The 15,373-nt window shown below is 42.4% G+C and overlaps 2 protein-coding genes across 4 annotated transcripts in view; both read left to right on the forward strand.

The window, feature by feature from the left end:
• Window positions 1–3,812: 3,812 nt before the first annotated feature.
• On the forward strand, window positions 3,813–8,121 carry prf1.3 (perforin 1.3). 3 transcript variants are annotated; one of them, XM_029635655.1, is made up of 4 exons: window positions 3,813–3,890; window positions 4,909–5,431; window positions 5,599–6,465; window positions 6,793–8,121. In XM_029635655.1, exons 2-4 carry the CDS (start codon window positions 4,917–4,919, stop codon window positions 7,085–7,087), a joined length of 1,677 nt encoding a protein of 558 aa, XP_029491515.1. In that variant the 5' UTR covers window positions 3,813–3,890; window positions 4,909–4,916; the 3' UTR covers window positions 7,088–8,121. The 3 variants fall into 3 exon arrangements, with proteins under 3 accessions (XP_029491515.1, XP_029491516.1, XP_029491514.1); XM_029635656.2 differs by lacking the exon at window positions 3,813–3,890 and having other exon boundaries at window positions 3,901–5,431; window positions 5,599–6,458; window positions 6,793–6,946; XM_029635654.1 differs by lacking the exon at window positions 3,813–3,890 and having other exon boundaries at window positions 3,906–5,431.
• A 5,079-nt stretch (window positions 8,122–13,200) lies between these two features.
• stx1b (syntaxin 1B) overlaps window positions 13,201–15,373 on the forward strand; it is a 59,159-nt gene continuing 56,986 nt past the window's right edge. Inside the window, exon 1 of the mRNA XM_029635664.2 lies at window positions 13,201–13,497. Within this exon, the coding sequence (XP_029491524.1) occupies window positions 13,468–13,497 (30 nt within the window). The 5' untranslated portion in view covers window positions 13,201–13,467. The remainder of the gene's footprint in view (window positions 13,498–15,373) is intronic.

The following is a 15,373-nucleotide window of genomic DNA, read 5'->3' on the forward strand; positions in this document are numbered from 1 at the left end:
TCCCTTTCAACACATCTGAGGCTGTTCTGTACACACACACACATGCACATTCTCACGCACAGTTACACTCTCACAAAGCATACCCAAGCAATGTGTCGACTGTAGTCATTTCTACTACTAGTACAACTAATACTACCAATACTACTTCTTCTACTACACTATTAGTACAACTAATAATACCACTACTACTACACTACTAGGCCTACTAAATAAATGAAACAACAATTTTGGAACCTAACAATAAAACTCCTATCTCTACTGTACCAGCATCACTGCTGCTGTAATGAGCCAATGGAAACCAGTTGTACCCCATCACTAATGGTGCTTTTCCATTGAAACTTACCGCCACACCAGTGGGCCGCCAGTGTTTCGTGTTAATGTGAGCTCTAGTGTTATTTTGGTTCCATCAGGAGTGTGATCGAGCAGAATCAGCAACTGCATCATGCAAGACTGTTGCTTTCTGAGAAGGTTTTAACATTCACAGTTAGCCATTGTTATGTCATTTTTTTATTTTGTATTTAACCTTTTTTTAACTAAGTCAGTTAAGAATTGTATTTTATTTACAATGACAGCCTACACCGGCCAAACCCTAATGACACTGGGACAATTGTGCGCCGCCCTATGGGACTCCCATTCACAGCCAGTTGTGATACAACCTGGAATTGAACCAGGGTCTTTAGTGACCCCTCTAGCACTGAGATGCAGTGCCTTCGACAGCTTTGCCACTCGGGAGCCAGCGGGTGACATCACGCGTAGACGGAACCAGAGAAGTCTGAGCCTTTTGGGTAAAACACTGGGGAAATGCACCATGAGTGAAAATGGCTCAAGGACATACAGTATCTGATGCTCAATAAACCCTGTGTCTGAAATCAATGTTGAGAGCCATATTCAATTAATTTTCTGTATATTAGTTGCGTAATTCATGTAACACATTTATAATAGTAACACATTTTAATATAAAGTCGTATTACATGTTTGTGTGTGCATACTAAACAATGTGCTGGATTCCATTTGTCACACATACAGGACAATCTGTCTAAAATGTCTACAGTATTTACCCAAGTTCACTGCAGACACAACATTAAAGTGCCAATATGCAACTTTTTGGTTGACCAAACCAAATTCACATAGATATGATAGCTATGATATGATGGATCTATCATTCTACTTGAAAGCAAGTCTAAGAAACAGCGGATCTGTTCTATGTGCACTATTTCTAGTGTTTCTTAAGTTTGGTTTTTGTTACTTGTTTTGCACATCAGCTTCAAACAGCAGAAATAACAATATTTTTGGTTACGGAAAAAAATATTTTAGATGGTACAATGATTCTCTACCCTATACCAGGCTTATTTTGTCACATAAACTGAAATTAGGTGAACTATTAGAGGTTTAGCAACCAGGAAATGGTGGAGCGAAAGCGCAAAGTGCAATGGATTGGAAAACAACTGTATTTTTTTGTGAAGAATCAACAACAAGTGGGACACAATCATGAAGTGGAACGACATTTATTGGATATTTCAAACTTTGTTAACAAATCAAAAACTGAAAAATTGGGCGTGCAAAATTATTCAGGAGGAATGGGAAAAAAATTCAGTCTCTCGATGTGCAAAACTGATAGAGACATACCCCAAGCGACTTACAGCTGTAATCGCAGCAAAAGGTGGCGCTACAAAGTATTAACTTAAGGGGGCTGAATAATTTTGCACGCCCAATTTTTCAGTTTTTGATTTGTTAAAAAAGTTTGAAATATCCAATAAATGTCGTTCCACTTCATGATTGTGTCCCACTTGTTGTTGATTCTTCACAAAAAAATACAGTTTTATATCTTTATGTTTGAAGCCTGAAATGTGGCAAAAGGTCGCAAAGTTCAAGGGGGCCGAATACTTTTGCAAGGCACTGTATATTGATAAGGCAGGGTTCAACCTCACAAAAGCAAGAAGGAGAGGCAGAAATATCATTGGCCACAGGGCTATAATCAATGTCCCAGGGCAACGTGGGGGTGACATCGCCCTTTGCGCTGCCATTTCACAGCATGGGGTTGTCCTCTGTCATGCCAAAATGGGCCCTTACAAACACACCTCACATTCTCGCATTTTTGGACCGATTGCACCACATCGTCACAGCAGGTAATGAAATGCACCAGATGCAATACACGGTCATCTGGGACAATGTGTCATTCCACCACTTTGCTTTGGTCCAGAACTGGTTTCAACACCATCCACAGTTGACAGGAATATACCTTCCACCATACTCTCCGTTTCTAAACCCTATCGAAGAGTTGTTCTCTGCATGGCGGTGGAAGGTTTACGATCTCCAGCCCCAGGCTCAGGTACCCCTCATTCAGGCCAGGAAGGTTTACGATCTCCAGCCCCAGGCTGAGGTACCCCTCATTCAGGCCAGGAAGGTTTACGATCTCCAGCCCCAGGCTCAGGTACCCCTCATTCAGGCCAGGAAGGTTTACGATCTCCAGCCCCAGGCTCAGGTACCCCTCATTCAGGCCAGGAAGGTTTACGATCTCCAGCCCCAGGCTGAGGTACCCCTCATTCAGGCCAGGAAGGTTTACGATCTCCAGCCCCAGGCTCAGGTACCCCTCATTCAGGCCAGGAAGGTTTACGATCTCCAGCCCCAGGCTCAGGTACCCCTCATTCAGGCCAGGAAGGTTTACGATCTCCAGCCCCAGGCTCAGGTACCCCTCATTCAGGCCAGGAAGGTTTACGATCTCCAGCCCCAGGCTCAGGTACCCCTCATTCAGGCCAGGAAGGTTTACGATCCCCAGGCTCAGGTACCCCTCATTCAGGCCAGGAAGGTTTACGATCTCCAGCCCCAGGCTCAGGTACCCCTCATTCAGGCCAGGAAGGTTTACGATCTCCAGCCCCAGGCTCAGGTACCCCTCATTCAGGCCATGGAGGACGCCTGTGACCAAGTCGACGCCGCAGCTGTGCAAGGATGGATTCGACATTCAAGACGGTTCTTCCCGCGTTGTCTTGTTAATGACGATATTGTTTGTGATGTTGATAATTCTCTGACCAGATCCAGCTAGGCGAAGAGATAATGTATAGTATGTTTACTGTAGTATTTTCTGTACAATATTGTCAGTTTTTTTTTCAGATTATTTTTTATGTTTGTTGTTGTTGTTTACTGTAATTGTAACCTGTACTGGATACAGTATTTTACGTTTGTCTGTTGTTTGCTGACCTAACAGTGTTATGCACACTACTGTAGTAGCATGAAAACTGGGACATGTTTTGTTGTGATTCTCCATGTTGACTGATTTGGGTATATGGAGAGAAATAAATGACATTTTCCTCAGTCTGCAGCATTGGTCTTGTGTAGTGTTTGTATAGTTGCACTTTCTCTGTGTACTTAATTTACAGTACTCTAATCACTGACAATTAGACCTGCTAAAGGTATTTTAGGTTAGCAACAGCAGTGTGTAACTGGTTCAAAAAGATTGAATATGAAATGTGCGTGTTTCGTGGTAACAAAATATTATTTTTCTGAAGTCGTGTATAGTTTTGACAAAAGTGTTCCATTTTGCAAATGATCTGAAGTGTTGTGCTACTTTGGTGTAGGGTTGTGCTAATTGTGTGTCGTAGTTTGACAAACCAGGCCCTGTTTTCAAAATTGTGCTAAAACAATTGAAAAAAAACTAAGTATGCCTGTCCCCTTGTATTTGCGTTGTGTGTATGGGTATATTTGGGTGTTAGAGGTTGTGAGAAAGTGTGTGTGGGTGTGCTTAGTTGGTGGTTTGGTTTGTCACAGGCTACTCCATAAATGGGTATATCTCTGTTAGCCACTCCCCATTCACCAATCTGAATGTTGGTATATAAAGATACGTAGGTTTACTGTCCAATATATTTCACCTCAAAATACCAACATCTCTGTGTAAGGTAAGTCCAAATCATTTGATTGCATTCCTCTTGTAGAAAATGCACTATTGTTTCATTGCCACTCAATGTACATATTTTATGAATCATCACACTTGATATAAAGTATTCAAAATTAAGTAACGTTATTCTGAATTTCAGTTCTATTTTCGTCATCTACATGATGGTCATATAGTCACTATTGTGAACCCTTGAACTATTGTTAACTCACTTGACTATTTCCAACAGTTAATAAGAGAAATAATCACAATCCAAAGAATTAAAAGAGCTTGATTGTCCAAAAGACCATACTGCCTAATATAAGGTTTAGGTATTTGGATGATCAAAGACCGTTCAAATGAGAGCTCCATTCAGTCAGTGAAGAGTATGAATACTGTAATCATTGTTGCACAGTACGGAGAAATTGAGAGATAGAGAAACAATGTTAGTACTAAATCATGTATTTATTTATTACTAGAAAGTCCTCTTTAGGATATGATGGCAGATCAGTAAATCAAATAACAATCCATTTGCTCCTCAAAGTAACATGAGTTCTAAAATAACTTATATTCACTTTGAAACTGATTTTAAGATATACTTGATCAAAATTATTCTCTCATACAGTATGTACAGCAAACTCTTCCCATTAAAGGTCAACCTTTGCGTGGCTTTAGATCTGAATCCAAGATGTTTGCATCAGTAACTCCTCTTATATCCAATGTATGATTTATGTTATATTGTTTTCCAATTCATTCACTTTAGTGACCTTTTAAAGGCAATGTGGGAAATACAAATCTTGGAATGCCTGAACTTCCGTGTGGTTTTCACAGTGACCTGAGACGTTTTATAGATTTGGTCCTTTATTAATACACCCAAATGTAGTAAATACACCCATTTTTGTGATGTTGATGTGACGTCTTTGCCCAGTGGGATGGCAATTGCAAAATCGTATAACTTTATTTCTAAAATCCCTCATGATATTCTTTCTATGTCTATCCCCTGCCTTTGTCACACCACATTTGCCAAATGTCTCTCTTCCCAGCACCTGCCATGCCTGTCAACCTTCTACTCTTCCTCCTCCTCTTCCTCCCTGTGTGTCACGGCTGCCACACTGGCTCCTTCACCGAATGCCAGAAGGCTCCGTTCGTCCCCGGCCACAACCTGGCCGGAGAGGGTTTCAACATCGTCAAGATGCAGACCTCCGGCGCCTTTGTGGTGGATGTGCAGAAGTTCATGGTGGGTGGGCACGACGGTAACTGCACCCTGTGCACCAACACTCTGATGGACGGCCAGGTCCAGAAGTTACCGCTCTCCGTACTGGACTGGCGCACAAAGGTGAAGTGTCGTCGGAGCCTCAGCAGCCAGATGTACGAGTCGAGCACCTCCGTTCTAAAGGAGACCGCTAACGCTGCCAGCATCAGCTGGAAGGCTGGCCTGGGAATCAAGGGCATTGCTGGGGTTGCTGTTGGAGGCACACACTCCAAAACTGCCATGTTCGCCAGAGGCCACTCCACCAATGACAAGTTCTCTTTTACTAGCCATGAATTCAAATGCAAATATTACACGTGAGTCGAAATTTTGATTTTAGTGCCATAGGATGTAAATTAAGGCGGCCTAAAGCAACAAAAAAAAGCTGATAGCTATTTATATAAATTGTGTACGGGAAAAAAAACAGTGTTCTCCATGTTGTTGAAGTTGTTTTTATTCATCATACCTCTCTCTCTGTCCTTAGCTTTCGCATCCGAACCCAGCCCCCTCTGAGCCAGGAGTTTCAGGACTCCCTAAAAAACCTGCCCAGCACGTACACCCACAACACACCTGCCTACAGCCAATTCATCTCCATCTATGGCACCCACTACATCCGCAACGTGCACCTGGGGGGGCGGGTGCACTCCACCACAGCCATACGCACCTGTAAGATGGCCATGAGCGGCCTCTCCCTCCATTCTGTCAGCAACTGTCTGGGGGTGGAAGCCAGTGGCACCATCAAAGGTGTCACGATCAGCGCCGAGACCAAGTACTGCAAGTCCCTGAGCAATAAACTGAAGACAGGCGTAAGCTTCGGAGCCACCTTCTCGGACCGCGTCACCGAAGTGCAGGGCGGCAACGTCGAGGTTGAGGACATCCTCTTCAACCCTGACAAGAAGTCTGGCTATAAAACCTGGCTGAAGACCCTGAAAAAGGTCCCTGGTGTGGTCTCCTACCAGCTCAGCTCCCTGCATTTCCTGGCCAGAGACAACCCCATCCTTAAGGCCAACCTGCGCAATGCCATCAGAGAGTACATCCAAAATTACTCTGTGTCCACCTCCTGCCCTTCTGCTTGCAAGACAGGGAGACGCAACAAAGGCTGTGCCTGTATCTGTAGCGGTCACAGGAATGTGGACTCCAACTGCTGCCCCAGTAAACCGGGCGTGGCCAGGATGAATGTGACGGTGGTCCGAGCTACGGGGCTCTGGGGCGACTACTTCTCTAAGACAGACGGCTATGTCAAGGTCCTCTACGGAAAGCAAGGCGGTTCCACTCCTGTGATCTGGAACAATGACTTCCCCCACTGGAACTATAGGATTCAGTATGGAACAGTGGATTTGAAAAGTAAAGAGTGAGTTTTTTTCCATTTTTATGTTAAATAGTCTCTTGAGGGTTACTATGTATAGGCATCCTGTGCAAAGGAATAAGTGGAGCAACAAGATGTATGATAAGGGTGTTTTGGCCTCTGTGTCTTTGTCGGTGGGATCTCCAGGGTAGTTTCCAGTTTACTAATTATGCTCCCTATATTCTATAAAACCTTGTAAGAGTAAAAAAAAAATTTTTTTTTTTTTTAGAAAAACAATTACATTTAGCCAGCATTGTGAATATTTTGTGTATTACCACTGCTCTTACTTAGAGTGCTCTATCTCATTCACCCACTCTCTGTGTTCCCTAACAGAACCTTGCGCTTTGAGGTGTGGGACCGCGACAACAGATGGAACGATAACCTGCTAGGAAAGGGCTCCATTACCCCTCAAAGGGGCATGAACGTCAACCAAAGTTTCAAGTTGAAACACGGCACTCTTTATGTCTCACTGTCTGTGGTTTGCGGCCCCAGCCTTAAAGGAGCCTTCTGTGATCAGTATGCCCCCTCACCTGGGTCCCAGGGTAGGCTGAGTTACGTCCATGACTGGGACAGAGCGACAGAGACGTTACCCACCCTCTTCCAGGGTTCTCACAGGACCTTCCTGTGAACGGTGCCCCTCATGTTAATTTACTTACTTAATTATAATAATATAATAACATATGCCATTTGGCAGATGCTTTTATCCAAAAGGACTTACATATATTTTTAGAATATGTGACCCCAAGCGGGAATCAAACCGACAACCTCTAACCAATGCTCTTACCAGCTGAGCCTCATAGGACTATTTTCTCCTCTTCACTCTCTGTGGAGCATAAGGCCGCAACAACACATGCCATGCCAGACGGTCCTTTGCCGTTTTCTCTCTGCTTCACCTTTGTGACATGAGGCTAATGGTAAATCAGTTTTTTTTAAATGCATTAAATCGATAGGTCAACCAATTAGCTTGCGTTGACAAGCTCTGTCTTTCCTTTCCAAGGCGATAAAATGATTCATTGTTTCAGGGTTGCCTCTTACATTCATATATTTTTTCTTTCTGTCACAAAACTAAATTATTTCTCAATATTGACCTTTTTTTTGTGTATTTTTTGTTGCACAAATCTATGTAGTGTCTGATACATCCAAATAGTTGGGGTTTCAGTATTACTCGTATAACTGTGACACACAAAAAAAACTTATTGAAAGTAATGTGAAATGAGGGATTTTAGGTCTACTTGAGGCCTGCTTGAAGAGGAACATTACCCAAGTGCTTTTGCTGATTCATTACCACCCAGATGAAGTGGGTGAGACCACTGACTCTGGATGCGTCGCAAATGGCATCCTATTCCACTTCTAGTGCATTCCTTTGACCAGGGCCCATAGGGCTCTGGTCAAATGTAGTGCACTATATAGGGAATAGGGTTCCATTTGGGACTCATGCTCTGCATTAGACCAAGGTAACAGGAACATGACCACATTCCTCAATTGACATGACACTTGGCAATAGCTGAGAAAGCAAATGTGGCTTACATACAGTACGTCACTTACATTTAGTTTTCACTGTATTTATCATTTTTTTGTATGTTTATGTTCCTTTCCTTTCACATTTGTTTGCATTTTCTATTTTCTGCTTGTACTGTCATTCAATAAACTGAGTAGACCTATCGTGGTGTCAGTGATTATTTAACTACTCAATAATTTGATACCTGTGGGCTGAATCCTACCTGTGGGCTCAATTTACACGCGTCAACCCATACTTTCATGTAAACTATGTATTGGGGTCAATGGTAGATGTGTGTGTGTGTGTGTGTGTGTGTGTGTGTGTGTGTGTGTGTGTGTGTGTGTGTGTGTGTGTGTGTGTGTGTGTGTGTATATATATACTGTATACAGTGTGTCTGTATGCACGGTGGCAGAAAAAAGTATGTGAACCCTTTGGAATTACCTGGATTTTTGCATAAATTTTACATAAAATTCACAACAATAGTCACAACAATAGACAAACACAGTGTGATTAAACTAATAACACACAAATTATTGTATTTTTATTGTCTTGTCTATATTGAATACATATTTTAAACATTCACTGTGTAGGTTGGGAAAAGTATGCAAACCCCTAGGCCAATGACTCCAAAATCTAATTGGAGTCAGGAGTCAACTAACCTGGAGAAGAATCAATGAGACGAAATTGGAGATTTTGGGTAGAGCCACCCTGCCCCATTAAAAAACACTCACAAAGATCGAGTTTTCTATTCACAAGAAGCATTGCCTGATGTGAGCCATGCCTTGAACAAAAGAGATGTCAGAAGACCTAAGATTAAGAATTGTTGCCTTGCATAAAGCTAGAAGGGGTAACAAAAGTATCTCTCAAAGTCAGTCCACGGTAAGACAAACTGTCTATAAATGGAGAAAGTTCAGCACTGTTGCTACTCCTTCAAAAAAATGTTTTTTTTCCTTCATTGAGGTTAAGAAGAATCCTAGAGTGTCAGCTAAAGACTTACTCTGGAAGATGCTAACATCTCTGTTGACGAGTCTACAATACGTAAAACTAAACAAGAATGGTGTTCATGGGAGGACTCCATGGAAGAAGCCACTGCTGTCCAAAAAAAACATTGCTGCACGTCTGAAGTTCGCAAAAGAGCACCTGGATGTTCCACAGCGCTACTGGCAAAATGTTCTGTGGACAGATGAAACTAAAGTTGTGTTGTTTGGAAGGAACACACAACACTATGTGTTGGCTGGGCTCCCTGCCTGTGCCATTAAACCCCTACAACTCATCCAGAACGCCGCAGCCCGTCTGGTGTTCAACCTTCCCAAGTTCTCTCACGTCACCCCGCTCCTCCGCTCTCTCCACTGGCTTCCAGTTGAAGCTCGCATCCGCTACAAGACCATGGTGCTTGCCTACGGAGCTGTGAGGGGAACGGCACCTCAGTACCTCCAGGCTCTGATCAGGCCCTACACCCAAACAAGGGCACTGCGTTCATCCACCTCTGGCCTGCTCGCCTCCCTACCACTGAGGAAGTACAGTTCCCGCTCAGCCCAGTCAAAACTGTTCGCTGCTTTGGCCCCCCAATGGTGGAACAAACTCCCTCACGACGCCAGGACAGCGGAGTCAATCACCACCTTCCGGAGACACCTGAAACCCCACCTCTTTAAGGAATACCTAGGATAGGATGAAGTAATCCCTCTCACCCCCTTAAAAGATTTAGATGCACTACTGTTCCACTGGATGTCATATGGTGAATGCACCAATTTGTAAGTCGCTCTGGATAAGAGCATCTGCTAAATGACTTAAATGTAAATGTAATGTAAATGAGAAAAGAAGGCACCAGCACACCAACATCAAAACATCAGCACACCAACATCAAAACATCAGCACACCAACATCATCCGAACTGTAAACTATGGTCGAGGGAGCATCATGGTTTGGGGCTGCTTTGCTGTCTCAGGGCTTGGACAGCTTACTATCATCGACAGAAAAATGTATTCCCAAGTTTATCAAGACATTTTGCAGGAGAATGTAAGGCTATCTGTCCACCAATTGAAGCTCAACAGAAGTTAAGTGATACAACAGGACAACAACCCAAAAGACAGAAGTAAATCAGCAACAGAATGGCTTGAACAGAAGAAAATGTACCTTCTGGAGTGGCCCAGTCAGAGTCCTGACCTCAACCCGATTGAGATGCTGTGGCATGACTTCAAGAGAACAGTTCACACCAGATATCCCAAGAATATTGTGGAACTGAAACAGTTTTGTAAAGAGGAATGGTCCAAAATTCCTCCTGATAGTTGTGTGGGTCTGATCTGCATCTACTGAAAACGTTTGTTTGAAGTTATTGCTCCCAAAGGAGGGTCAACCTGTTATTAAATCCAAGGGTTCACATACTTTTCCCGACCTGCAGTGTGAATGTTTACACAGTGTGTTCAATAAAGACATGACACATTATAATTGCTTGTGTGTTATTAGTTTAAGCAGACTGTGTGTGTCTATTGTTGTGACTTAGATGAAGATCAGATAACATTTTATGACCACTATATATATGTTTGTATATTATTTTACTGCTCTAGGGATGTAATTATTGTTTGGATAACCTTATTTACTAATATGTATTGATTTTCTTTCTTTCTTTCTTTCTTTTTTTTCACTCTTTATGCAATGTAAAGTGAGTGCAGAGAACCCCGGAAGAAGAATTATCATTTAATTATCATTGTAAATTATTGTAATGTTTGTTTATGTGTCAATTAATCCCATAAGGGATGGGTTGCCAGTTGGTGATTTGTGATTTGATTTATAAAACTTTCCTTTCGGTAGCCATGAGAATTCAAGTTATTCATGGATACCAAGTTACAGTAGGATTTGGCCCTGTATTCCTTTACAGAGAAACTCAAATATTTCACATGTGGAAAATCACATGATTTTGTCTGAAATTTCACGTGAAATCATGCGAAAACACGTTTTTGGAACACTTCACATGTGATCAGGTTTTCACATGTGTAGTTTCATGATATCACGTTGCTTTACATATTGTCACATGTTATCACATCAACTTCACATAAGATCATGTGTTCACATGAAATTCATGTTGTTTTTCCATAAGGGTTTTGTGATGACAGTTTAGAATTCTAATTATAACGGCTGATTATTTGGAAAAGGATAATCACCCCTAAAGATGAATTCCTGGAGTGAACTGTTTTTACGACTTTTTGAAGGGAGCACTTAAACTGCCCGAGATATTTGGGGTGTATACGACAGGTATAATCTCTGACTTAACTTCCTCCAGATCATGTTTTTATTTATTTCAGTTGTAGGCCTTAACTCCGAGTCCTTTTCAGCAGGCCTGGTTTTGTGAGGACAGCTGGGAACTTGTTAGAAAGGAAAATAACAGGTTACCCAGTTACCCAGTTAAAACAGAACAATGTGCACAGTGGATTTCATTACTGTATCTATTTCAGCCTACTCAGACAAACTGAGCTGAGACAAACTGTGCCGAGCCAAGCCAAACTGTACTGGGCTGAACTGGTTACACATCCACCATAGTTACTGTAACTCTGCAGGACAATGTGAAAAGAAATTATCCGAGCCAGCGGGGTATAGTTCAGGTCGCCCCTATAGTGTGTATTAGGCATATGTGACATGTAATGACTATCAGGGTCTCCTTCAGGATATAACCCCTTTTTAGTGAGATGGACCCCCACTCTATTGGCTATGTTTTAAACCTGCCTCATCTCTGCTTTTTTCTTTCTACTCTATGCCAGCTAAATGGAAGACATCAAGGTGGGTTATACAGTACAAGACAGTTCATCACTGGCCATTCTGCCACTTCCAAGGAAATGAGAGTAGAGCGTGAGTTCATCACAATCATAAAATTCTTATTTGAAATGAATCTGCACCTTGGCCCAATTTATTAACTATCTTACTGGATATAAGACGTCACTGCATAACATAGGTACTGATTCATTGGTAGATAGTATATGTTTATCCTTTGAATTTCTAACGTGTAAATATTGGTAGCCTAACAACTTCGGTCTAACCTCAGTACCTGTTACTGTAATTAAAACTGAGAAGTATTTCAGATAGTACTGGACCATGCCAAGCCACAGGTTGGGTTATCTGGGCTAGACGAAAAGGATTCCACTGAATGAGGACATCGTGTGCATTATTAGGACATGAAGTCCATACATTGCCTTGAATACAGGCATTGAATAATGTTAGGAGCTCTTATTGATTCTTCTTTGCAGTAGGCTATGCTCAAACAGTCAGGGGCCATTCAGGGATACTGTCAATGTGGAATGTGAGTGCACAACTCTGATCAATTGAGTCAACATGTGAGGAAATGGAATTGTAACATGAGGTTGAAGACAATATTCATGTTATGTTTAGTAATATGACTCCTTCTGTTGGTTTGGGGAGAAAGGCCACTGAATACGGTATACAATAAGATAACTTTGACACAAGATGTAGACTCATAAAGAAATCTAACATGGTAGCCTATTCTAATTGAATTAAACAAAGAAATGTCGAAACAACTTTGATGTCATTTGCCTCAGGTTATAGGCTATTAGAACGCAGGTCTAGATGTATAACAATCGAATAACTTTTACTTTTTTTTTTACCTTATACAATTTTGTTACGGTTTTCAAAATCTAGGCCTATCAGTAAAATAGTCGGCATTAGCCTAATATTAAAACAGAAAGTAAAGTCTGATATTGAATTCTCTAAATCATTAGGCTACATTGCCTTTTAGTCTACAGCTGACTTCTGTTCCAGTCATTATGATGGCGTGTGCCAGTTTGTGGTGGACAGCTCATAAATAGAGCTCTTGTGCATTGAAGTGGATGGCTTCCGATAATTAAAAAAAAACGTGTTTAATGGGGGTAACATCACCTCATCCTCTGATTATCTCACTTCCTTCTGCCTGCCACTATAGACCACCCTGAGCCCCTTGAGGAAACCGCTCCTTTGGGAAGGGGGGCTGGGGTTTCCGTTGCCCTACCCAGTCTCCATGCACGTGGATTGAATTCCACCAAATGATTTTAATTCACCTAAAACAAACTACAGTTCACTGGTTGGCTTGGAGCGCCGACCGATTACGCGCTGCGGATAGACACCGAAGGGAAAAAGGGCGGAGGGGGAGGGATAGCAGGTAAAGTGTTAGAGATGGAGAGAGGGAGACCGCGCGTGCGCACAGAGTTCCATCCCTCCGCATCGCTTCTTTTTTCATCCTTTTTTTTTTTTGCAGCATCAGTACCGCGCTCGTATCGCATTCGTTTGCTGGAGTCGGAGCGCGCTGCGGGGCGACACTGCACCGCCAAGGAGGACGCACAAGCACGGTAGAGGGGGGACTAGAGAAAAGGGAAAAAGGCAGAGAAGGTAGCTAACAGGGGAGACTCATAAGCTATCCCCTCATTTGAATACTAGAAGAAAATATCAAATTGTCGGACCTTTGGACATAAGAAGACAACGAGGCGGAAAAACCCAGGCGATTATATTTTAGCCAGCACGGCGGGGAAACAATGAAGGATCGTACACAAGAACTACGAAGTGTAAGCTTACATATTTATACTATTCCTGCCCTCTTCCCTTGGTTCCACACTCTCCTCCCTTCCGAATCCTCAGCGCAATCGGGCGTCAGCGTCTGACATCTCCTTGCTGAGCGCTACTTCACCGCAAACATAACAAATATGTGAGGTTTCGGTTCTTACCAAAAATACAGAGGCGGATATCTTTAGGCTATTCATTTATATTTTACGCATTCGAATGTGTCTTCCCATCAGTGTCAATAGCCTAGTGTTGCCCGCATGCGTGCACTGATGATCATACACGTAATATGAGCAGGATAAAATATGACTTCTCTATTAATGGTCCGTTAAAATGCAGTGATTTGAGAAAATAGTATAGGGCTATTAGCATTACAGGCAGGCAGACAGACAATAATATAAAACAAACACATCTACCATAGATAGTCTCCTGCTAGAAATCACCCAAATCAATATAAGCTTATGAATTCTTATTGCTGGCTAATATGGATGGACAGCTACCCTTAACAGTGGTAAAATACAGTGGATGAAAGCTATCATAGCCCATAGTCCTCCTAGCCAAGCAATCCCTGCAAACACCGTTAACGATTGTTCTTCAACCCTTGGTAGAACGAAATATTTGTTCAGAATTACCTCGGCAGATCGGATTGACCTTTTTCTAGATAGTTGATGGAGAGAGCGTTTTATATGAGTAGGACGGGGTCGAATAAAGTGGGGGTGGGGGGTCATATGAGATTGTACATTTTGTTATAACTGGCCTCTACAATGGGGTATAGTTTACACTATTCCTTGTATTAGACTCAAATTCAATCAAGGAGGACAGAATTGTAGCTCTCTCCCAACTATGCGTCTGTAAGGTTCAATTGGGTTTGCTTTGGCGACACCATGCTATGGCAGGATCTGCACCAGGGTTTCATTTTTTTCCTGCATTGGAAAACCACATTCATACCGGTTTACAACACATTCGGTGACTAGATATATGCCATGAGGATAGCCACTGTCATATGTTTGTGCAATTTGTCTGTCTAGGTTTAATTGAAAAACAAGGCAATAAAATCGATATGAGGCCCGAAGCACGCATGGCATTTTTGGCGTAGCCCAACCTACAACCGCTGGAGATCAATAAAATATCAGAGGAAACGCCTGGACTCACTGCCGCTCTGCACGTTTATCTAAAGCGTGTGTGTGCGTGTGCGTGTGTGTGAGTGCCTGTGTGTGATTATTATATCCAAATGTAGAGCCAATACAGGCTATACTGCTGTGAACATTATAGCACATGATTGGGATTGTGCCACTGTTCCTGAGATAGCCCATGGTCAGCGGATTCACCTTGCATGAATTCTGTGCCCCCTCCTGTGCCTTCCCACTGAAACGCTGAACACAGCTAGATCCATACTCAGTCAGACACTAGGCACTTGCCTCACTGCCCACTGTAGATTCAACGAGACTAGGCTACAGAAATCTCTCGGCTATGATGCTTACATGTCCAAACGAACCATAAGAGCGTTTATTAGACGTGTTCATTTTGTAGATTACCCTTCTCTCTGAGACGGATTTTCGTTATTTATTTACCTGTAATTTATGGTTTTGTACCCCCTACCCCACCCCACCCCACCTACCCGAAATAATGGATGCCATCTGAAGTGAAATTGATAAATAATCACTACCGTCAGTCTAAGTTCTATGAAAATAATATTGTTGATGTTATATTGTAATGATCGAATATCACGTAATTCTGGCAACAGATGTTATATGATTGGGTAATAATGACATTTTATGTAATCGTCAACATCACAGTGACGTATACGTTGCGCGCTACATCGTCCTACTCTGAGCAAGCCCTGTCTGCACGGGTTTTACCGAATGTGCTACATGTGTGAGT

Source organism: Oncorhynchus nerka, linkage group LG26 (assembly GCF_034236695.1).
Source record: "Oncorhynchus nerka isolate Pitt River linkage group LG26, Oner_Uvic_2.0, whole genome shotgun sequence".
NCBI lineage: Eukaryota > Metazoa > Chordata > Actinopteri > Salmoniformes > Salmonidae > Oncorhynchus > Oncorhynchus nerka.

Excerpts from the sequence above, each read along its gene's own strand:
- prf1.3 (XM_029635654.1), top strand. The coding sequence starts at position 4,893 with ATGTCTCTCTTCCCAGCACCTGCCATGCCTGTCAACCTTCTACTCTTC. Across the intron at positions 5,432-5,598 it reads TTCAAATGCAAATATTACAC|CTTTCGCATCCGAACCCAGC; the intron begins GTGAGTCGAAAT and ends CTCTGTCCTTAG. Across the intron at positions 6,466-6,792 it reads GTGGATTTGAAAAGTAAAGA|AACCTTGCGCTTTGAGGTGT; the intron begins GTGAGTTTTTTT and ends GTTCCCTAACAG.